A 25151-nucleotide genomic window follows, 5' to 3' on the forward strand; every position below is an offset into this window, starting at 1 on the left:
ACACAGCGTAATTTTCGTACGTTTATTTATAAATCACTTTATTTAAAACTCAACTTACAAAAAGTAGGATGTGGGTTGTGAAATGAAATGTACAAACAGTTTCGTGAACATGTCGAAAGGAACTACGCACCGTACGCCAAAGATGTTATTATTCTTAAAACATAGCAGCACAATCTAATATAACAGTCGAGACGCTCCGTCTGCATTTTGTTGCCCACAGCTGTGGCAGCGCCCCAAGAGGCCAGCAAGAAACACTTCTGAATACGACATAGCATGAGTGCGGATTCTAAAGTTTATATTGATTTGTAACATAGTTTTTACAACAGGGAGTGTATGTGATACCATAAAAATCGAATCTAACTAAAAAAATGCACCACATTGTGATTATTGAGTTTCCTACGGATCCTGGGAAATAGGAAACGATGGATTACAGGACAGTTTATTAACTATTCTCTTGTAACGTACACATTCACTGAATAACGTCGTTTTCCTCTAATAACGAAAAAAAAATTGCTAGAACACCTCACAGTTTTGTTCGCTAAACTCTTTCAACCAAATCAGTGGATGCGGAACGTAGGAAAATTGTATTGAATGCAATAACTATACTATTTGACGTATCAAATAACCCACCACAACTGTAGCTTAAGGGAAAACCACACAGACGTGATAATAAAGCAATAAAACTGTTACCAAATACAGGAGAAACCAATTCCACAACTGTTGTTAAATCTGATCCACAAACGGCAAGAATCTGCAACACATTCGATTTTAAAGCAAAAGTAATTATGTTTACAAAAATATTCGTGTATTAGAAAGTTGAATGAAGTGTACGAAAGGACTAATCATTGGACTTCATAAAAAATTGTAATTCTTAAGTGAAGTCCTTAACATAATAACAACAGACAACAGAAATATATGCTTCTCTTCCATGAAATGTATCTACATTTCCTTGCTTTTAGAGGAATGAGCTGCAAATGTAGACGTAGTTGAAAGTATATGTTCGTGAGTATATCACTGAACTTTTGTGATTCAGCTCTTTTTACATTAGTTATCGATAATTCATGTTCCTTGGTAACTTACTAACGCAAGGAACACAAAAATATAGCGATTCCGTTAATTAAGTAGTAAACAATTAAAAATCAAAATTATCCATACAACGTATGTGACTGCTCTTTCGCAGTTTGGAGTGCTAGTGTATCCAGCCGTCACGTTGTACCAAATTTCGCACTTCAGTGTCTCGTAACTGCATTCATTAGACTGTAATAGCAATATGTAACCTTTGGCTGCTTGTGCACGTAAATCTGGATTTGCATGTCAATGTGCTTGGAGATTGGAATGTGGTTCTGTTTTTTTTTTTTTTTTTTTTTTTTTTAATGGACTTGTAGTCCGGGGTGATATGTTACAATACAGCGTCACCGGTCTATTGCGGTCTAACTGTGTTGGTGAGGCGGTAAATTTCCACAGGGCAGTGGCTCCGTCACTGCAATTCGCTTTGGAGGTGTGGCGGTGGGACTTGTAGTCCCGTATCACCCTCTGACGGTGATAGTACTACATGAGTCAGGCAGAAAAATTTTGCCTAACATGGGCGGGTGAGGGTGTGGCGGTGGGACATGTAGTCCCGTACGCCAGGGCAGGTGTGCGTCTGTTGAAATTAGGAATTATTTACCATCTCACTGCAACATAATGACAGAGAGAAAAAGGGAAAATATCTCCTTGCCACTTAAGTTACGTCGACCACGACAACAATCGAGTTAAGTTAGACTTCTTGTTGTAAAGTGCAGCTTATCAGTGACTAGTTCCATATTTCTTTCGATATAACTACGTTGAAACATTTAACGATCTTGCTTTTTATTAATAATTTAAAAAACAATCATCATAAAGCAGTGTTGGTCATTATTTGAAGTTTGTCACTTCAAGTCGTATAAAGTCACTTCATGAACACCTTTTAACCAGTACAGTAATACAGTAGATTTCATTAGCTGCACGATATCAGTTGTATTAATATCAATACTTCTTAGTGCGTGATTAGTAGAGTAGTTTGCGTGAATGAGTGTGTGAGTGATTCCTGTTATTATTATGCTGTTACGTGACCCGTTGCTACAGTATATTACGATATTATCGATCCTTCTGTCAACCATCAAAAAAATGGATCAAATGGCTCCGAGCACAACGCGACTTAACTTCTGAGGTCATCAGTCGCCTAGAACTTAGAACTAATTAAACCTAACTAACCTAAGCACAGCACACACATCCATGCCCGAGGCAGGATTCGAACCTGCGACCGTAGCGGTCGCTCGGTTCCAGACTGTAGCGCCTAGAACCGCATGGCCACTCCGGCCGGCTGTGAACCATCCAGCTGTCGTCAATGCTTTCTTTCGTTTTGATTTCAGTTTCTCAGTTTTGTGCATGAAAAAATAAAATGTTATTACCGCGTGTACTTAAAAAAGTTCTGTTGTTAACGCCACGTTCAGTGTCAGATGCTCACGATCAGTTTTCCAAACTGAAGAGTAATCAAACAGCAAACGCCCGATGTCTGCTTGTTGCCCATTGTGTTAACAAATTAGCAGCATTAGCGTAGGTGATTCAATTGTCAGATTTACGCAGTAAGTAGCACATAAAATTCATGTTTAACTATCCATATGTGGATAAGAATTTAAAGTGTAGCAAACTTTGACTGTTCATCTAAAGCAATGATATTCAGCTAATTTAAGAAGTATATACATTCCATGGCATGACGGATATGAGCTGTGGCATGTTAGTTTAAATACACACATATCTGTACATTTGTATTTGATTAATTGTAGTTCCACAATGCTCTACTTCCAGTCTAAAATTACCCGGAAAATTTAGCGTGATTCGTCGTCTGACGCCGCGTTCAGATTTCACTGTCAAGTTGCGGTTCCTCCCTCGCTCGTATGTAGTACGGAATTGCCCACAAGGTGTCACGTCAAGCGGAACTGCCAGCATAGAAGGAAGCTGGGAGTATTGTGTTATCAGTAGAGGTGAGTCACTTTGAACGTTGCGTAGTCACCTGAGTAACACACCCATCAGAGACATACCATCTCTTCTGAGACTACCCATGACGACTGTTGGTTATGTCTCTGGAAAGTGGAAACGGGAAGAAACAACGACAGCTAAATCAAAGCCATGCTGACCTCATGTACTGACGGGTAGGGACCGTTGGGCATTGCGGAGGGTGGATGTAAAAAATCGCATCAAATCAGCGGAAGGAATCACAGCGAGTGCCAGTATGATGTCAGCTGCCCTACTGAGTCCAGATGAGCGTACGGAGTTAATAAGAATGGTCGAGCAGCTTGATGAATCACACTATTCCCTGTGCAATCCGATGGAACGGTTAGGTTTTCGTGAATGCCTGGGGGTTACCTGCTATCTTGTGTAGTGCGAAGAGTGAAGTACGGAGGAAGTTATGTTACGGTAAGGGGGTGTTTCACGAGGTTAGTGTGTGTTCTGTGGAAAACGGTAAACTCAAAGAACGGAAAAAAATGAACACATTTTACAATATTTTATCAACATGTGTAAGACGCCTCCCGTACTATTTATTGATTTATTGTTGATCATTACGGGGTGTGTAATCTGGCTGATTGGGAAAATAAGCGTAGGACATTCATATGTACCACGTTATGGAGGGCGAACTTGCTCCCAAGTTACATGTGTCGATAACGAGTATTCTGAGCCTGAATCTAGAGCTTGTGTCACATCAATTCACCCACACTGTTCTATAATTCACTCACTCCCAGAATACTTTAACAATAATGAAGACGTTATAACAGGTGAACACTTTTGTACGACACAGTTAATTTATCCACTTTGGTTGCAGAGCAGAGCAGCTGTTTTCGAAAATTACTCTGTAGGAAATACTCCAACCAGCCACAAGTTTTCTTGAAATCATTTTATTACACCATTACTAGTTTCGGGCCTGAGCCCATAGTCAGATGGCAGCGTTGACTTCTCGCAAGTTTTACAATTGTGTCCTAATATATAACAAAAAGACAAATCTTTTGTAAACGATGCATCACGAAAATTTCGTTATAATTTAGGACACATATGTAAAACTTGCAAGAATTCAGCGCTACCACCTGACGATGGGCTCCGGCCCGAAACTACTAAAAGTGTAGTAAAATGATTTCACGAAAACGTGGCTGGTGGCAGAATTTCCTACAGTGTAATTTACAGTTAATTTACTCTACTGTAAATTCAAGTATCACGTCCGTTCTTGTTCTGAGCGCACTGACAGTGCAATTACAGTCACTCATTTATCACGAGCTTGTATGAGTTTACAATTACCGATAGCTCACTGTACGACAGCCATTTTATTATACAGGGTGTTACAAAAAGGCCAAACTTTCAGGAAACATTCCTCACACACAAAGAAAGAAAATATGTTATGTGGACATGTGTCCGGAAACGCTTACTTTCCATGTTAGAGATCATTTTATTACTTCTCTTCAAATCACATTCTTCATGGAATGGAAACACACAGCAACAGAACGTACCAGCGTGACTTCAAACACTTTGTTACAGGAAATGTTCAAAATGTCCTCCATTAACGAGGATACATGCATTCACACTCCGTCGCATGGAATCCCTGATGCGCTGATGCAGCCCTGGAGATTGGCATATTGTATCACAGCCGTCCACAATACGAGCACGAAGAGTCTCTACATTTGGTACCGGGGTTGCGTAGACAAGAGCTTTGAAATGCCCCCATAAATGAAAGTCAAGAGGGTTGAGGTCAGGAGACGGTGGAGGCCATGGAATTGGTCCGCCTCTACCAATCCATCTGTCACCGAATCTGTTGTTGAGAAGCGTACGAACACTTCGACTGAAATGTGCAGGAGCTCCATCGTGCATGAACCACATGTTGTGTCTTACTTGTAAAGGCACCGAGCGAGGTGGCGCAGTGGGTAGACACTGGACTCGCATTCGGGAGGACAACGGTTCAATCCCGCGTCCGGCCATCCTGATTTAGGTTTTCCGTGATTTCCCTAAATCACTCCAGGCAAATTCCGGGATGGTTCCTCTGAAAGGTCACGGCCGACTTCCTTCCCCAACCTTCCCTAATCCGATGAGACCGATGACCACGCTGTCTGGTCTCCTTCCCCAAACAACCAACCAACCAACTTGTAAAGGCAGCAGAGGTAGAGTATCCCGTATGAAATCATGATAACGTGCTCCATTGAGCGTAGGTGGAAGAACATGGGGCCCAATCAAGACATCACCAACAACGCCTGCCCAAACGTTCACAGAAAATCTGTGTTGATGTGTTTGCACAATTGCGTGCGGATTCTCGTCAGCCCACACATGTTGATTGTGAAAATTTACAATTTCATCACGTTGAAACGAGGAAGTACAGTACATACTGCCGAAACTAAAATGAGCTCTAACATTGAAATTAAGCGTTTCCGGACACATGTCCACGTAACATCTTTTCTTTATTTGTGTGTGAGGAATGTTTCCTGAAAGTTTAGCCGTACCTTTTTGTAACACCCTGTATAACTACTCATGAATTAATCTTTAGCTGCAACATCCTCACACACGAACTCGTCCTCCTCACATGATGGCTCTGATGAAACTCTATAGTGTTTCCACAAATACTGCTTCACTTAATGCGCGATCGCTGTTAGTACGAGCACCCGGGACCTGACCTGCAGGCATACTCGCCGGCCGAAGTGGTCGTGCGGTTCTAGGCGCTACAGTCTGGAACCGAGCAACTGCTACGGTCGCAGGTTCGAATCCTGCCTCGGGCATGGATGTGTTGATGTCCTTAGGTTAGTTAGCTTTAATTAGTTCTAAGTTCTAGGCGACTGATGACCTCAGAAGTTAAGTCGCATAGTGCTCAGAGCCATTTGAACCATTTTGCAGGCATACTCCGGCTCGATTCACTCACTCCTTTGGGCCAAACGATCTCCAGGTGCCGATATCTCCCTTCTAGAACTACGCACTGTAGCGAAGAAGGCTAAGGATAGATTTGACCCTTCAATCATCGGATCGATACATGTTCCCTTACACTGTCCTAAAGCATAGTCTGGGACCCAATCGTTTGTGGACAATAACATTCCTGAGATGGACTAGTCTGCCAAGAATTCCGTACTGAACACCCAAAATAAATTTTTTTGATTGAGTTATGACGTCGACTTGGCTCCACACTCCAGCGTTCAAATCACTACCTTAAATGGTTTCGTTTCTTGATGGAGCCATAGATATTTAGGTACCTCATTACAAGTATCCTCACTGGAGTAAAAGCCGTCATAAAGGCTGGGGTACACACACACACCATATTAATGTCTACTGATAAATATCTGGATGCTTTTGATCATATTGCACAGATCTGTTAGAAGGTAAACTTCGAAAGCAAACGTAGGATTTCAGATAGTAATCTTGGGGAGCTGTCACAGATTTTAAAATGTTCAAATGTGTGTGAAATCTGATGGGACTCAACTGCTAAGGTCATCAGTCCCTAAGCTTACACACTACTTAACCTAAATTATCCTAAGGACAATCACACACACACCCATGCCCGCCGGCCTCGCTGGCCGAGCGGTTCTAGGTGCTTCAGTCCGGAACTGCGCGACTGCTATGGTGGCAGGTTCGAATCCTGCCTCGGGCATGAATGTGTGTGATGTCCTTAGGTTAGTTAGGTTTAAGCAGTTCTAAGTTCTAGGGGACTGATGACCTCCGAGGTTAAGTCCCATAGTGCTCAGAGCCATTTATGAACCCATGTCCGAGGTAGAACTCGAACTTCCGCCGGGACCAGCCGCACAACAAATTTCAAAACATTTATTTGCAGTACATTGATAACTTCGGTATTGGAAAAATCGGATCTTGAAATGACCAACAAAAGCACACCCGCGACGCACAATTTTTAAACGTAGGACAAATATAGAGCAAATTCGAGTTTGGTACCGGCAAGATGTTAGCTAATTATTTGTTTGTATAGCTCCGGTGTCCAACAGATGTCACGTAGTCCCAGCATTAATCGGGAACAAGAATTCTGAATTTGATCGAAGAGATCCCGTCTGCCAATTAACTAAATTTATCGTCACGGGCTACAATGGAAACGAATATGAACCACATCGCTATTATATCCGAAATTTAACGACTGCTATGGAACGTTGAATTTTGTAACAGCAAATATTAACTAGGAGTACGTAAATTTATATACTGATTTCTTGGATGACACCGTTGTGTGGCAGCAAGAATTTTTATCTCTAATTGCTGGACGCCCTTATTGGTGAATTTTAAAATTACTTCAAAGAAAATGGCATGAGATTAAAAACCTATTGTAATATTGATTATATCGCGAAGGAATATTTTCCGAATATCACAAGCTACAACATGTAGTTTTTCATTAGAGAGACACATCTTACAAATCAGATATTACGCGATTAGAAAAAGAACAAAGCAGTTTCCGTGGTTCGTCACTACTGTACTAGCATTCTCTGATCTTTTCTGCACAATGTTTAGGAAACTGTCAAATCATGTCACTTCTGAATTCACTTCATGCATTCGAATAATGTGTTGCACCTGACAAAAAGTCAATACATACATAGAGGATCATCTGGCAGGCCGGAGGTGTGATTACCTCAACGTATTGCGTCATCTCATTTCTCGTTAGGTTCAACGGCACACCAGCCAAACCTGAAACCACCTTCCGGTCCAAACGAAATCATTGAAGAGGCACATTATACCAGTTTGACCTTTGACTGCCGGTCTGTACGTGTCAATTTACAATTTCTTCCTATAATTCTCTACAATAGAACAAAATATCTCATACATAATGTTCATTTTGTATCCCTGTGCGAAACAGCAAGAATCCTTAAGCACTAACATGCGGCATGACCTATTTATTGATAACAGGCTTCAACCCCGGATCACTTTCAGATCAGCTACTGTCAAAAAGTGGTTTGGCCGAGAGTGATAACACTTGTGTGGCATCTACAGTTCAACTTAAGGGTAAAGGTTGAAACCGATGATCATGAAAGTACTTTGTTGTGCATAAGATAAGTCCTTTAAACAACATGATTTTACGTTCGTCCAAGCGAGGCACAAAATACTCGAAAAGTTCAGCAGTGTACCAAGAAAAAGAAGGTCGTAATATTGCAAACATCGGACGACCTGTGAGTTGCCTTTTAGGGCTATTCTGGGAGTGTCTTCCAGAGAATATAGCATACGTTTCCTTATATACAGGGTGTTACAAAAAGGTATGGCCAAACTTTCAGGAAACATTCCTCACACACAAATAAAGAAAAGATGTTATGTAGACATGTGTCCGGAAACGCTTAATTTCCATGTTAGAGTTCATTTTAGTTTCGTCACCTACGCTTCCACCTACGCTCAATGGAGCACGTTATCATGATTTCATACGGGATACTCTACCTGTGCTGCTAGAACATGAGCCTTTACGATGGAGCTCCTGCACATTTCAGTAGAAGTGTTCGTACGCTTCTCAACAACAGGTTTGGTGACCGATGGATTGGTAGAGGCGTACCAATTCCATGGCCTAGACGCTCTCCTGACCTCAACCCTCTTGACTTTCATTTACGAGGGCATTTGAAAGCTCTTGTCTACGCAACCCCGGTACCAAATGTAGAGACTCTTCGTGCTCATATTGTGGACGGCTGTGATACAATACGCCATTCTCCAGGGCTGCATCAGCGCATCAGGGATCCCATGCGACGGAGGATGGATGCATGTATCTTCGTTAAAGGAGGACATTTTGAACATTTCCTGTAACAAAGTGTTTGAAGTCACGCTGGTACGTTCTGTTGCTGTGTGTTTCCATTCCATGATGTATGTGATTTGAAGGGAAGTAATAAAATGAGCTCTAGCATGGAAAGTAAGCGTTTCCGGACACATATCCACATGACATATTTTCTTTCTTTGTGTGTGAGGAATGTTTCCTGAAAGTTTGGCCGTACCTTTTTGTAACACCCTGTATCTCCACCTAATATTGGCAACACAAACCAGGAAGACTCCCGTGCAACTACTTTCTCCAACATGAGCAAGTGACTGCCTCTTCAGCAGATAGAGGTAGCTAATGATCTATCTTGCAAACAAAGAACATCAACGGTAATTAGTGCCTAAAAGAGGGTACCAACAAGAAACAAAAAAGAATTTTCGTCTGAAAAATTATGTATACTTTGAAGTGCCTTTACGTATGTGTGGAAACATCAGCCTGTATATTCACTGTCTGACTAACAGTTCAGGACCAAGAATATGTGGTCAGATGTTAATTTTACGTCGTACACGTACACACCATCTGCGGATATAATAAGTTACTAGTTTAGCGCCCGCTGAGTCGCTCGCGTGAGCTGTTTGGCCTGCAGAAAATTTCTTTTTGTTTTTATTTAATTGAACTTTTATGTTGTTTACAAACTGCAACCCCTTGCAAGCTTTTCATGCTAATTAAGACAAAATAAGCATGGTCTTTTACGAATGTACTTCTGACCAAATGCGGTTCTGGTAGCTGGAGTGCAGTCTTCGTTAATCACGCCTTTTGCGTTCTTGTGGAGATAGTTCCATTGTAAGTTTCATCCCTAACAAATATTTCTCTATATCTAGCCCTGAAGTGAAATACGAATGTTCATAAATTTATCTTTAAATTTATTTAATGTAACGAAAAATTTTATTAAATATTTTCATCCCTAAGTGGCACTGAAAGAAGTATTTTTCTTTTTTTTAATTCTAACCGAGAATTCAAATACCAGGTGCCATAGATGTAGCCTTAAAAATCCGTTAGTAGTCCTTTAGTTATTATTTATTTTAAAGAAGCTTTCACCCACTATTTTATCCCTTAGTGGTCAAATTTCTAAAAATGCAGAAACAGGATTTTTTAATTTTCTAACTGAGAAGCCAAATACCAGTTTTCGTAGTTCTAGCTTCAAAATTCACTTAATAGCGAAATACTTTCAAAAGGCCTTTCATCCCCTATTTCATCCCTTAAGAGCGGAATTTCGGGCAACCCATTCTTAAACGATGCCTACGTGCCTACAGTATAAGACCCACATCCTCTTCTTAGTTCAAGTTTCTGTCATTAGCTGTTTGGGCTGGGTGAAGATGAGTCAATGACTCAGCTAGTAACTTAGTGAGGACACTACCTTCCTTGTACAGGGTGTTTCAAAAAGGACTTTAGAACTTTAAAAAATCGTATAAATTTATTGAAAGAAGGTACAGAGATGGGTTTAGTTTTATTTTGTAGGGAACCACATCTAGCTTTTTTACCTTAAAGTATAAATGTTATGTGTGGCCTCCGTTGGTTATCCTGCACACATCTCATCGAAAGTCAATTTCTTCCCAAACTCACTATAGCATTGCAGGTGTAACTTGCTCACTGGCAACGTAAATTCTTGCTCTAAGTTCAGGTAAAGAAGCCGGCACAGGAGGTACAAATACGATATTCTTGATGAATCCCCATAGAAGAAAATCGAGTGGTGTCAGCTCTGGGGAACCTGGGGCTATACATTTGGTGCACCGCGGTCCATCCACTGACCTGGAGAGGGGTCAGTGAGACAATCCCGGACGTCAGCCAGGTAGTGGGGTGGTGCACCATCTTGCATAAAATAAACATTTCGTTCCTGGTCAATTCAGTAGGGCTGTTGACAAAACGTTGTCTCACTCGCTCAACGACGTCGTCAGATGTGCTTGGACCACTTGATGATTTCCCATGTTTTACAGCGAGCCATATTTCTACAAAACATTTATGCCACTCATCAGCTGTAGCCCTACTAGCAGGATCTTTAGTGTACTTCGTACGGAAATGACGCTGAACTGTTGTCGCCGTCTTCGATTCTTCAAACTAAAACACACAGCTACCACGCTCGGGTCCAATAAAGGCAGCCATCTTTAACGCAACTGCCGCTAGCGCCCCTTATGGAGCGATTCGGCACTAGCGAACTACGCGAGACAAAACTTGATGAATTACAGTACAAATTCAATCTACAATCAGCTCTGTATCTATGAAGTAATTTATATGAATTTCCAAATTCGTAAGGTCGTTTTTGAAACACGCTGTATAGTGATTACCGAATGGCCACCAGCAACAATTAGTGTTGTTCGATTTTAATGTTGGTACCAGGCCCGCTATTCTATATAAGGGATGTGAACAGGATCAAATGTTGTGTGAAAACTGCAAAGGGCACGGAGACACCACATATACGTTTGAGACAGCGTTATCAGTAACTGATAGAGTATGTAATGGGCCACATTGTTGGATTCCATTTGAGCGGATGGTGTAATCGTGCAGTATCCAGATTTGTGGGGCATTCAGTTGTGACATTGGCCTAACTTTTGAGCTTACCATCCGTTAAATATGAAACTGCTCTTTAATTATTTTTATTAAACACTGACTTACAGAATTTTCCCTTATAAAGGCAACTCAAACTTAATCTACTCATTAATTACCCACAATATACAAGCACAACGCATTCTGACTGCTATAAAAGACACCCGGAAGACTAGTTAGTGTTTTATCTACACAACCTTTATTTCCACGTAATCTCCATCCCCTTCTATGGCCTTCCTCCGGCGCGAAACCAGGGCGTGTATGCCCTGTCAGTACCAATCCTTGTCCTGGTGGCGGAGCCAGTGCTTCATCGTCTTCAAAATAACTTCCACGAATGGCATCCTTGAATAGCCCAAACAAGTGGAAGTCCGAGGGGGCTACATCAGGGCTGTCAGGTGTGACAGTCGTGGATGGTCTCCCCGCCTGCTGCAAATCGTGGAGCTCCACCGACACCCCTTCTGAAGACCTCACCCTCCGTGCTCAGCGACTAACTGTACTTTTGTCGACAGCAGATGCTCCATAGACTCTGCACGACCACTTGTGAATACTCCTCACAGTTTATTTCTCTGCAGTGAGGAATTCAGTGACGGGACATTGCTTGTAACGTGCATCACCTACAATCGCCATTTTGAAACTATCCTGCAGCTACGCTATCTTTCGGTACTGACGGAAATTTGGCGCGCTCAGTCAGGAGACTTCAAATAATACATACGTAAGATTTCGCGTTCGTAGCATTGCTTTCGGCTGAGAAAAAAAAAAAAAAAGTGGTGCATTACTTTCTGGGAAAGTAATGCACCAACACTCATGTTCCATCACTTAAAAATTAAAGTGTGAAACCTCCCCTTAGAAAAATTGATGAATTACTGTACTGGTAAACCTCTTACGTCATTTCATTTTCAAACAGCTGAGCAGGACTGAACGTACTCAGACATTGCTCTCTTTACTTATTCTGATCAACACTAAACTGACACACAATACTTTTTAGCGCAACGCAATCTGACTTCCAATAATCCCTACAAAAGAATGGCCCTAGCTAACAATAACCTATACCTTTCATGAATAACTTACCTCACAGAAATCTTCGTTACTAGAACTACTGCAATACAGCGTACGCCAATACTGCCAGCTGAATAAAAGATTGTAACTACTGAAGGCACTAACTACTGATAGGCATAGTTAGCAAATGAAAGATTTTGATAGGGAACAAACAATGTATTTACCTTAATATTGTTCAAAAGTAATCATATATATATCAGTTCATGATATCCAATATTACAAATTTACTCTTTCTAATGGACACACGTCCAGATCGTCCGCTCTCCAAATTCTGCCATCTCTCTCCCCACATCCACCACTGCTAGCGGCTCACCTCCAACTGCGCAACGCTAAGCGCTGTTCGCATCCAACTGCCCAACACAACAATAGCGAATATTCCAACAATGCAAACCAGTCACAGACTGCACACAGCAGAGCCAGTGATTTTCATAGAGAGCGATACGTGACGTTACCAACATAAAAACATAAACAGCCTACTTACAAGTGTTACAAGTCTTTGATTGGACAGTTTAGTTAGGTGCGAAAGCTGGTGATAATGTCTGGGAGACGGGTGGTGGTGGTGGTGGTGATGGTAAGTTGCTATGGGACCAAACAGCTGAGATCATCGATCCCTAAACATACACAGTACATAATCTAACATAAACTAACTGACGCTAAGGACAACACACACACACACACACCAATGCCCGAGGGAAGACTCGAACCTCCGACAGGGGGAGCCGCACGAACCGTGGCAAGGCGCCTAAGACCGCATGGCTGCCCCTGTCGGAGGTTCGAGTCCTACCTCGGGCATGTGTGTGTGTGTGTGTGTGTGTGTGTGTGTGTGTGTGTGTGTGTGTGTGTGTGTTGTCCTTGGCGTCAGTTAATTTATGTTAGATTAAGTAGTGTGTAAGTCTAGGGATCGATGATCTCAGCAGTTTGGTCCCATAGGAACTTATCACAAAGTACCACCACAGTGTGGCTACCCCGTGCGGCAATAGGGGGAAAGGTGGTGTGACAGACAGCAAGGGGAAGATGGAGAGAGAGTACTAGCTAAGGTATTATAGCACTCAAATGTAATGGTCTAAGAAAGACTGGGAACCTCTGCTCTAGTGGCTCGCCACGTGCGACACTACTCTCAGAACGGCGCGTGCTGCAGCTGCTGCACGACCGCCACGGCCGCCGCCACTGTGCCACCCTGCCGCCACTGACCTTGTTGCCGTGCGTGAGCTCGTAGCCACCGGGTTTGCACTCGTGCGAGCGCACGATGAACTGCAGCTTGTGCTTCTGCAGGAACTTGTCCGTGACGTCGGGGCCGAAGTAGGTGCCGGCGCCGCGCAGCGAGTTGGGCACGCAGCCCTCCGCCGGCTGCGGGTCGCTCCACAGGATGTCGAACACCTGTCCAACCAGAAGAGGCGCTCGCTGAGGAACTGCATTCCAGTGCAAGGACGCTAAACAGGTGGAAATGTATCTCTGTCTACACGGGGATATGCACTTAGCAGAATCGTCATGATAGGTCTCAGCTATACAATTACATGTGCATCTAGATGTACTTTAATTATCTGCAAGTCGCTTTATACGTGGTAGGGAGCAGTATATTGGTTGACTCTTTTAGGAAGATACGATATCAGGATTCTAATACATCTCTCTTGAAGCTACTGAAGTTGGATGAACATTTCCGCCTTTCGCGGCTGCTAAGCGGACCTATGAGGAAATACTCTGCTCTTCTTCGTCTCTTCTCCATTTCTTCTGTGATATCTGTTAAGAGTCCCAGACAAACGCTGCATAGTCATGTGACATATTACGTAAATTTCATTTATTTATTTAGTTATTTATTTATCAAGTAAAGACCTGCTTCCTGTTGTTATATAGTAGATCTTACGTTTATGATTTTCGATCTCATGTCATACAAATTAAGTTTTATTGCTTGTACATTACCTGTTTGGAAAATTTTACAAAAGCGGAAAATAAAAAATAAGTGCAAATGTGTACAAACAATTTTGTCTACACTTTTAGATAACTTAGATCACGATTATAAGTAAGACAGAATAGGTTATGGATGTATTTTAAGTTAAAATTAAAAGTGTTTTTAATGGAAGAAATGCCGAGCGGTTTAAGGCGCTGCAGTCATGGACTGTGCGGTTGGTCCCGGAGGAGGTTCGAGTCCTCCCTCGGGCATGGGTGTGTGTGTTTGTCCTTAGGATAATTTAGGTTAAGTAGTGTGTAAGCTTAGGGACGGATGACCATAGCAGTTAAGTCCCATAAGATTTTCACACACATTTGAACATTAGAATGGAAGAAACAAGAGCTGGCAACTTGATTTAGATATGATTTGACAGTTTTTCTCCTTATACCTTAGTGTCAAGCGCAGTGGCTAGCACACTGGACTCGCATTTGGGAGGACGACCGTTCAGTCCCGCGTCCGCCCATCCTGATTTACGTTTTCTGTGATTTCCCTAAATGGCTCGACGCAAATGCCGGGATGGTTCCTTTCAAAGGACACGGCCGACTTCCTTCCCCTCATTCCCCAATCCGAAGAGACCGATGACCTCTCTGTCTGGTCTCCTTCCCCCAAACAACCCAGCCCAACCTTCTATGTGTGTGGTTACATCTGGTACATATGTTATCTTGACTGTGGTAATAATTAATAATGTGTTGATTAATTAGGTTTTATGTGCTTCCAAAATTAAGGCTACAGTGGAGATTGCGAGTTGATTTACAGTGTCATAGTCAGATGCATCAGGTGCGAGGGCTCGGAAAAACTTCGAGTCAGTCACACCTTATGCAGGGAAGAAGAAGAAATGTCACATCTTAAGATAGTGTTGTGAATACATAGAAAGAAGGATCCTTTATTGTATGATTATATGATAGCGGAACAAACACTGGTAGCAGTTACTTCTGTAAAATATCTGGGAGTATGCGTACGGAACGATTTGAAGTGGAATGATCATATAAAATTAATTGTTGGTAAGGCGGGTACCAGGTTGAGATTCATTGGGAGAGTGCTTAGAAAATGTAGTCCATCAACAAAGGAGGTGGCTTACAAAACACTCGTTCGACCTATACTTGAGTATTGCTCATCAGTGTGGGATCCGTACCAGGTCGGGTTGACGGAGGAGATAGAGAAGATCCAAAGAAGAACGGCGCGTTTCGTCACCGGGATATTTGGTAACCGTGATAGCGTTACGGAGATGTTTAATAAACTCAAGTGGCAGACTCTGCAAGAGAGGCGCTCTGCATCGCGGTGTAGCTTGCTCGCCAGGTATCGAGAGGGTGCGTTTCTGGATGAGGTATCGAATATATTGCTTCCCCCTACTTATACTTCCCGAGGAGATCACGAATGTAAAATTAGAGAGATTAGAGCGCGCACGGAGGCTTTCAGACAGTCGTTCTTCCCGCGAACCATACGCGACTGGAACAGGAAAGGGAGGTAATGACAGTGGCACGTAAAGTGCCCTCCGCCATACACCGTTGGGTGGCTTGCGGAGTATCAATGTAGATGTAGATGTAGATGTAGTGTTACATGCTGTAACAACCAACTACATAGATAGTTACATTTTCATACTGATTCGATTTAGTGTTGGAGAACCATAGCTTATCTTTACTACGTTTGTATGTTTATCTCGTCTTCACGTCCTGTGTGTGGTATATAGCATCCGATTCAGTGTCTGTGTTTTTATCAGTGGCGTTTACTAAAAAAAATGATTCAAATGGCTCTTAGCACTATGGGACTTAACATTTGAGGTCATCAGTCCCCTAGAACTTAGAACTACTTAAACCTAACTAACCTAAGGACACCACACACATCCATGCCCGGGGAAGGATTCGAACCTGCGACCGTAGCGGTCGCGCGGTTCCAGACTGAAGCGCCTAGAACCGCTCGGCCACTGCGGCCGGCTGGCGTTTACTATGTACTGCTGGTCTGTCAGATGTGGAGCTTGTCTTCCTCCAGCCTATGGTCTCTCCTGTTTATATGCTGCATTTAGTGCTCGTGATACTTTTTGTCTGCGATGTCGTTTATAGAGTTCCAGTCATCTTGCCTGCGTATCAACTGTCCTATGTCCTGGCTTCCTAAACTTGGTCTTTTTGCCCTAGCACATAGCACATGAGCAGTATGTGTTCAGGTGTGCCATCCACACCATAGGTACAAGTGCGAGTCTGTTTTAGGCCAAACCTGTGGAGATGCACAGGAAACGCGCCTTGGTCCATGACAAAGCGCACCATGCCGTGTGTTGGATTTATGAAATTCAAATTCATCTGCTCTCGGATACTGGGGACGAAAGCATAGACTCGTCTTCCCTTGTTAGTTGTGCCGCGTTCTGCCTGACATGTATCAGTTCTCCGTTTGTTTCATGTCCGTTTGTCGTTTATCTCTCGTCCAGTTATTTCTCTTATTTTGCCACGTGTTCTCCTCTTCAGCCAGTAGGCAGCTGCTCTGTGGCGAACTGCAATATCTATAGGGAAAACTCCCAATACCACACACAGTGAATCACTCGGGGTTGTACCGAAAGCCGCTGAGATTCTGAGTAGAACACTCCTCTGGCCGCGCCTCACAACGATTTTATATGTACCTAAGCATAATCGATGTACGTAAGCACTAGCCACAAAACATGTTATTGACGCAAAGAGTGCTGTGTAATATGTCCTCATTGTCTGTAGGCGCACTCTATACTGTACAGACTTGCAAGTTTATGCATGAGTTTCGTCACTTTGTTAACTGTTGGTCTGGCATGTTGGTTAAAGCGTAAGTGTTCGATAATATAAATGCGGAGGTATCTTGTCATAGCTTACCTTTTTATGCAAACTGAATGTGGAGGGGAAGAAAGAAAGGGAACTCATTATAAGAGCTGAGTCGGAACTTTATGCGGAATAAGAAAATACGTGCCGGTCCTGGACTGGAACTCAGGATCTTATGTTACTAGGCGCTGCATTAAATACTGCACCACCGGGACACAGTGTTTATCGCAAAGGCGCGCTCCCCGGTCGACAAATATTCCCACCAAACGCCACCAATTTTCTGTCCATTTTCATGGTCTCCATGTTCGCAAATTTTTTTAATTGTTGGAGATCGAACGTAAAATTGCACCCGCACTGAGGCTTGTGGATTCACTCATCACTCATACTGTAATCACAATCTTTCACTGAAAGGAGCGATATGTGTAGACATTAAAGCAGTTATTAAAATATAATGAAATCGTTTCTGCTCTACAACTCCTCCTACTATATAGACACTTTTACATCATTGACTTATGCTTATTAAATTAAGTTGAAAGTCAATAACATAGTAAAAATCATATTTTTAACGCTGTGTATGTAGCTATAGTTTTATTGAAAAATGTGTAATTTTTACAAAGATCCTGACAGGCTCCATTTCACTCTGATGCAAATTGTACGCAAAAATTATTCAGGGAACAAGCAAGTAACCAAACGTCGTTGCCAAAAATCACTGAACGTCGACTTATGGTCGTAAAAAAGACTTAACGAAACCAGTAAGTCATTACCTGTTGCCCTAGCACAGAGATGACGTTAATATGAATTAAATTTCAGTTTTTATGGCTGTCAAAATTGCACAATAACGTAATTCAAGTTTCTGCTTTAACTATTTGCTTAATGTAAGCTTTTTATATGTTATCTTAGAACAGATAAATCAAGGTACAGTTCTGCTATATCAACTCTTGTTTTCGACAGTTCGTCGAAATTGAAAACCATGTCATTGCTACGTACACTCTTTTATTTTCACGACCGTGAAAAGCATTAGAATTACGGTGTGTCTGGATGTAAAAATTACTCCTCTGCAGATTTCTGTGTTGTCTGTAGTCATTTTTATTTTTTAGACTTTGTATGGTGTAGTATTTAAATTTTCAGTGAAAATGTAGCCGTGAAAATCTTGTTGTTTGTTAAAGGTCTTTTGTCATTTGATTCATAGAAGAGAGATAGAGTGCTTTTTAAATACTTTGATTTTATACAGAATTATCACAAACTGTTTGGGGTTTGGTGGCCACTGGTTGACATATTGCCTCTCGGCTTCTATCTCGGTTTCTTCGGCCGCTGACTGACACTGGCAAATATTCAGACTCCATTGCTGGGGAGTCATTCTATACGAAATAGCCAAATTTCGGCAGGTTTTCCTGCCCGACCGCCACGATTGTCCATGAAATTTTAAGTCAACGCACCCACATTTCCACAATGAATACTGGTAAAGTTTAACGTTCGACGAAGCAATACTGGGCGAGATATAAGTAGCCATTTCTTTGACTCCACACGCAACTTCGCCCACTGCGATCAGGAATTTCTGGCGACTTTGAGCTATAACGTCTCAGGCAATATATATTGACATAAATGAAATAAGGAGAACATGTACAATTTTATACGTTCTCTTACGAATAGTTATGTGAAGAATTTTACCAGCGAACCTAAGCCAGAGAATATTAGGCAAAATTGCCCGAAAAATTTCGACGTTAGTATTTTTATATCTCACGGACTAAAAGTATGATGAACGTGAATCATGGCATATCGTGACCTAACAACACAGGGTTATCAAATAAAATGTTTCGTTTATATACCACATTCCAATACTGAATAAATTAAGTGGCAATTTGAATATTTTCAAGAAGGTAAACAATGGAGTATTTTCGTCCTGATTTTGCAGAAAACTATGTTCTATAAAACTTTATCCACTGGGTTCATCAGAAAGGCCATGGTGTTGTCCACAAAACAAAGAGTAGTTGATTATTCAAAGCGGGCTAACAAAGCCGAATAATCTGCATTAAACTTGGGCGCGGACATCGCAGCTTCAGAAAAATGTAAACTTCGGATTTTTAACTTCCTAGAGTAAACGCATTCTAAACATGAAAATTAATATGCAATATATCGGTAACGCAAGGAAGTGGAATAAAAAATATCATTCACCTACTATTTTTCAATAGACTACAGATACATGGAAAAAAATGACGATATTTGTGAAATGACGAAAACCGGGTATATTCGATATTCTTTTTTACAAAAGCTGTTTTGAAAACAGCCTCATCCGAAACGACGTATTTTTAAGAGCCCCCCTCCCCCCGGAACAGTGGATTTAATATCCCACATGGGCTAACGTAAATTGAGACACAACGGCCTGAAAAGTTGCACGGTCAATAAAGTATGAACTTTGGCTTCTAGGTCTGGTTGATAAAAGAAATGACAAAATTGAAGGTTTCCACACAGTAACCGAGAAACATAAGACTTTTCAGTATAATGTATCATTCTCGTAGTGCTTTTCAAATTTCTACAAAATCAGTTCAAACATGACTTTGATAATATTTTTAGAAATAATCACACACAATTTTCGCTTTTCTTTGCTTCTCAGCATAGTCCTCATTCAGGGGTAAACACTTACTCGCGCGGTCCTACAGCTTTTTCATCAATCGGAAAAGTAGTTTCTGTAAAATTCTGCAAAATGCTCTTTAAATGCAACTATCATTTCCCCATTTGATAAAAATTACTTCCCCCTAAGCCAAAGTTAGGGAACATTCTAGTGAATAGGAACAAATTCAAAGCATGTTAATGCACTTTCGCCACTGCTGTCGCTGACGTGTGGGATGGTGAAGGAGTACTTTTTTGCTCGTCAACATTGGTCTTCCTTCAGCCAACCGAATTTTCAGACGATCGACCAATGAATCACAATAGGGTTCAGTCATGGATTCTACCTTTTTCCAAGTAATGAATGAGGATTATTCCTTGGGAATCCCAAAAAATAGCGGCCATCCCCTAACCAGTTGAGATAATGATCTTTACCTTTTCAGGGCATTTTCACCAGCCTATGTCGATTGTTTTGTCTGCAGTCTTGATTGTGGTGTATAACGATAGATTCAGGTTTGATCAAAAGTAACAAATCGGTGCTAAAATTCTTGCGGATTGTGATTAAACATCGCCACATGTTGAAATGTTGTGCGGGATGCACTTTTCGTCGGTATAAGCAACCGTGCCATCCATCACGCACATAGCTTCTCCATGGCCAGTTCTCCGTAGACGATATTGTTCACTCTCTCAGTTGAGATGCCTATAGTCTTAGTAATTTTGTTCAGCGGTTTTGCATTAATATATCATGGATTTTGTCAATGGTTTCCTTTCAGGTGACCTCAATTGGACGACCAGAGAGCGCTTCGTCTTTGCTGCTTGTCCGGCCACGTTTACATTTATGAATCCAGATGTAAATTGTCTTCAATGATGATGCAGAGACCACGTCAGGGTCATCCACTTCTGTTTTGATTTGTGCGGCAGTCCAATCCTTCAAATTAATACACTCCTGGAAATGGAAAAAAGAACACATTGACACCGGTGTGTCAGACCCACAATACTTGCTCCGGACACAGCGAGAGGGCTGTACAAGAAATGATCACACGCACGGCACAGCGGACACACCAGGAACCGCGGTGTTGGCCGTCGAATGGCGCTAGCTGCGCAGCATTTGTGCACCGCCGCCGTCAGTGTCAGCCAGTTTGCCGTGGCATACGGAGCTCCATCGCAGTATTTAACACTGGTAGCATGCCGCGACAGCGTGGACGTAAACCGTATGTGCAGTTGACGGACTTTGAGCGAGGGCGTATAGTGGGCATGCGGGAGGCCGGGTGGACGTACCGCCGAATTGCTCAACACGTGGGGCGTGAGGTCTCCACAGTACATCGATGTTGTCGCCAGTGGTCGGCGGAAGGTGCACGTGCCCGTCGACCTGGGACCGGACCGCAGCGACGCACGGATGCACGCCAAGACCGTAGGATCCTACGCAGTGCCGTAGGGGACCGCACCGCCACTTCCCAGCAAATTAGGGACACTGTTGCTCCTGGGGTATCGGCGAGGACCATTCGCAACCGTCTCCATGAAGCTGGGCTACGGTCCCGCACACCGTTAGTCCGTCTTCCGCTCACGCCCCAACATCGTGCAGCCTGCCTCCAGTGGTGTCGCGACAGGCGTGAATGGAGGGACGAATGGAGACGTGTCGTCTTCAGCGATGAGAGTCGCTTCTGCCTTGGTGCCAATGATGGTCGTATGCGTGTTTGGCGCCGTGCAGGTGAGCGCCACAATCAGGACTGCATACGACCGAGGCACACAGGGCCAACACCCGGCATCATGGTGTGGGGAGCGATCTCCTACACTGGCCGTACACCACTGGTGATCGTCGAGGGGACACTGAATAGTGCACGGTACATCCAAACCGTCATCGAACCCATCGTTCTACCATTCCTAGACCGGCAAGGGAACTTGCTGTTCCAACAGGACAATGCACGTCCGCATGTATCCCGTGCCACCCAACGTGCTCTAGAAGGTGTACGTCAACTACCCTGGCCAGCAAGATCTCCGGATCTGTCCCCCATTGAGCATGTTTGGGACTGGATGAAGCGTCGTCTCACGCGGTCTGCACGTCCAGCACGAACGCTGGTCCAACTGAGGCGCCAGGTGGAAATGGCATGGCAAGCCGTTCCACAGGACTACATCCAGCATCTCTACGATCGTCTCCATGGGAGAATAGCAGCCTGCATTGCTGCGAAAGGTGGATATACACTGTACTAGTGCCGACATTGTGCATGCTCTGTTGCCTGTGTCTATGTGCCTGTGGTTCTGTCAGTGTGATCATGTGATGTATCTGACCCCAGGAATGTGTCAATAAAGTTTCCCCTTCCTGGGACAATGAATTCACGGTGTTCTTATTTCAATTTCCAGGAGTGTATGTTTGGTAACAACACGAAGCTCTGGTTCCTCTAATTTCATTCGCAGTCGACACACTGACTAATTCAGACGACCTCTGTATGTCCATCTTTCTAGAGATGGTTAGGGGACTCGGCTGTTCGCTACAGGATGTCAAATCAAACAACTTTCAGTCGTCTAGTTTCTAAACTCATTTTATTTGGATGATTCGGCGATTTACTACGACATCTTGAAATCCCCGACTGATTCAACAGATGATGGTTGAATTGATCGCTACAGCAAGCAGAAATCTACAGACATCAGTATTGCAATGCTGGCCCCTGTTTTGACCAGAATCTATCACGCAACAAACAAATACCAATTCGGCAGATGGTGCTTGAAATGATCACTATAGCAAGCAGAAATCTAGTTAGCAGATTTCGAATGCTGGCCTCTATTTCGACGAGAAACAAGGTTGACTCTTCCTACACGTCGGTCAGGGGCTTCAAGATGGAGCAATAAATCGCCGAATCTGGTAGCCCAATAAAATGAGTTTAGAAACTAGACGACTGAAAATTGTTTGATTTGACATCCTGTATCGAACAGCCGAGTCCCCTAACCATCCCTGGAAAGATGGACTGTCAACAATAAAATTTATGCTTTACATTGTCGAAATTATTTATACGATCCTTAGAATGATTAAGGTTACCAACCATAAAGGTGCAATAAAATCTTTCCGTTCTTTCATGGAATTTTAACAGATTTATCAAACCATCCTCGTATGTCGGCACATTTTTCTGTATTTGTTATGATTCTTTTATTTTTTATGTTTTTTAACCGCAGATTTAAAACTGTTCCGTTGACTCTCTTTTCACAATACTTTTTCAGTAACTGCTTCTGTCAATTTTCTGAAAGCGTAGCGAAATATTCTGCAAAAGCTAGACGCGTTACTTTGATTCTATTCAATTTCTTTCTAGAACTGGTTCGATATTTCGACGTTTGACCTGGCCTTTAATACTATTTTTAAATTTTATTGGCATCTGAAAACTTACGAGGGTAATTCCAAAAGTAATGTCTCCTATTTTTTTATAAGTACATATACCTGTTTATTTCTACAATGGTTTACATCAGTTTACAGCTTCAACATTTAGCTATTTTTCGACATAATCACCATTTCTGTCGATGCATTTTTGTAGACTCTGTGGCAGTTTTTGTATGCCCATGTCATACCAGCCTGCCGCGATGCAGTTCAGAAAGTTATGAACATCTTCTTTCACTTCGTCGTCGGAGCTGAATCGCTTTCCGGCCAAATGTTCTTTTAACCTAGGAAGCAGGTGATAGTCACTGGGCGCCAAGTCAGGAGTATAGGATGGGTGGCTGATTATGTTCCACTGAAACTGTTGCAGGAGAGCAACGGTTTGCCGAGCGATGTGTGGGCGAGCGTTGTCACGGAGAATGTGTACGCCCTTGCTCAACATTCCTCTTCTCCGGTTCTGAATTGCTCGTTTGAGTTTTTTCAGAGTCCCGCAGTACCTGTCAGCGTTAATTGAGGCACCAGCGATTGAAATTCGACGACGAGGTGAAAGAAGAAGTTCATAACTTTCTGAACAGCACGGCGGCGAGTTGGTATGACATGGGCATACAAAAACTGCCACAGCGTCTTTAAAAATGCATCGACAGAAATGGTGATTATGTCGAAAAAATAGCTAAATCTTCAAGCTGTAAACTGATGTAAGCCATTTTAGAAATAAACAGGCCTATGTACTTATAAAGGCAGCGGCTTTGCCGCAGTGGATACACCGGTTCCCGTGAGATCACTGAAGTTAAGCGCTGTCGGGCGTGGCCGGCCTTTGGATGGGTGACCGTCCAGGCCGCCATGCGGTGTTGCCATTTTTCGGGGCGCATTCAGCCTCGTGATGCCAATTGAGGAGCTACTCGACCGAATAGTAGCGGTTTCGGTCAAGAATACCATCATAACGACCGGGAGAGCCGTGTGCTGACCTCACACCCCGCCTATCCACATCCTCCTCTGAGGATGACACAGCGGTCGGATGGTCCCGGTAGGCCACTCGTGGCCTGAAGACGGAGTGCTTTTTTATGTGCTTATAAAAATATAATAGATCTTCCTTTTAGGATTACCCTCGTATGTTACACTCAGTGCTATTAATCGATAATTACTAACACTGTCCAATCCGAATTGTTGGCAACCTGTTACTTATTTCAGATAACATTGTCTACGTTCCACGACTGAATTCCTTCGGAGTTCTCAGGACGCTGTTCCGAAGTTCTACCTGCTGGACGGCAGGCTGTCGCCACAGTAGCAGCGACGGCAGAGGCTAATTTAGCGGCTGCCCGGGGATCGCCAAAGGAGCCGTGGCGTGCGGCGGTTTGGTGCGGCGCGGTACCGGTATAGGATTGAGAGCAGGCGCCGCCCCGCCTAAGTGGCCTGATGCCCACTCGATGAGGTGGCTAACGCAGTTACGGGCCTCGCCAGGAGTCCTGCTGCCACAGTGGACGGGGTGAGGGCTACGGCAGCGCGGGCGAGTGGAGTTGGGTGGTGCCGTGGGGGGGAGGGGGGGGGGCGCAGCACTGTGGTGGCTGGCGTGGAGGCGGGCGCAACCTGCAGGCCACCGCGCACCGCGCCAGAGAAACTCGCTAACTCGGTGCCGCCCACGCAGCCTCGGTTAATTGGATCCCATGGAACCGCGCAGTAGGCCACCTTCCTTTGTGCTGCCCCGTCTTTGCAATAGTGGAAATAACACGAAACTGCAATTGCCGTACTGCACAAAGCACTGCTAATAGAATAACCCACTGCCGTAAAAAAAATCTGTACACTCTTTTAGAAGTTTCCAGTTCACTCAGTGTTTCTTACTGCCACATTGCTTATTGAGTAAATGAAATGATTATATTTACAGATTCATAGCACAAGGGCTTCTGAGATACCTGATGTCGACCCATGCTCAAACACCAATATTAGTACGTGGTGTACCCTTGACGGGTGGCAATGCAGGTGCTGACTCTGGTACCCAGACGAAGGTACAGATGACGGATATCTTACAGGCATTTGTTATGCCACACCTGCTCGACCTGTTCACGTAATTACACTACCGGCCATTAAAATTGCTACACCACGAAGATGACGTGCTACAGA

General features: G+C 43.2%; 1 protein-coding gene across 1 annotated transcript in view; it reads right to left on the minus strand.

The window, feature by feature from the left end:
• LOC126473757 (serine/threonine-protein phosphatase rdgC) overlaps nt 1–25151 on the minus strand; it is a 1849640-nt gene that overhangs the window by 250789 nt on the left and 1573700 nt on the right. Inside the window, exon 12 of the mRNA XM_050101014.1 lies at nt 13550–13735. Coding sequence (XP_049956971.1) covers nt 13550–13735 — 186 coding nt within the window. The remainder of the gene's footprint in view (nt 1–13549; nt 13736–25151) is intronic.

This window comes from Schistocerca serialis, chromosome 4 (genome assembly GCF_023864345.2).
Source record: "Schistocerca serialis cubense isolate TAMUIC-IGC-003099 chromosome 4, iqSchSeri2.2, whole genome shotgun sequence".
NCBI classification, from domain to species: domain Eukaryota; kingdom Metazoa; phylum Arthropoda; class Insecta; order Orthoptera; family Acrididae; genus Schistocerca; species Schistocerca serialis.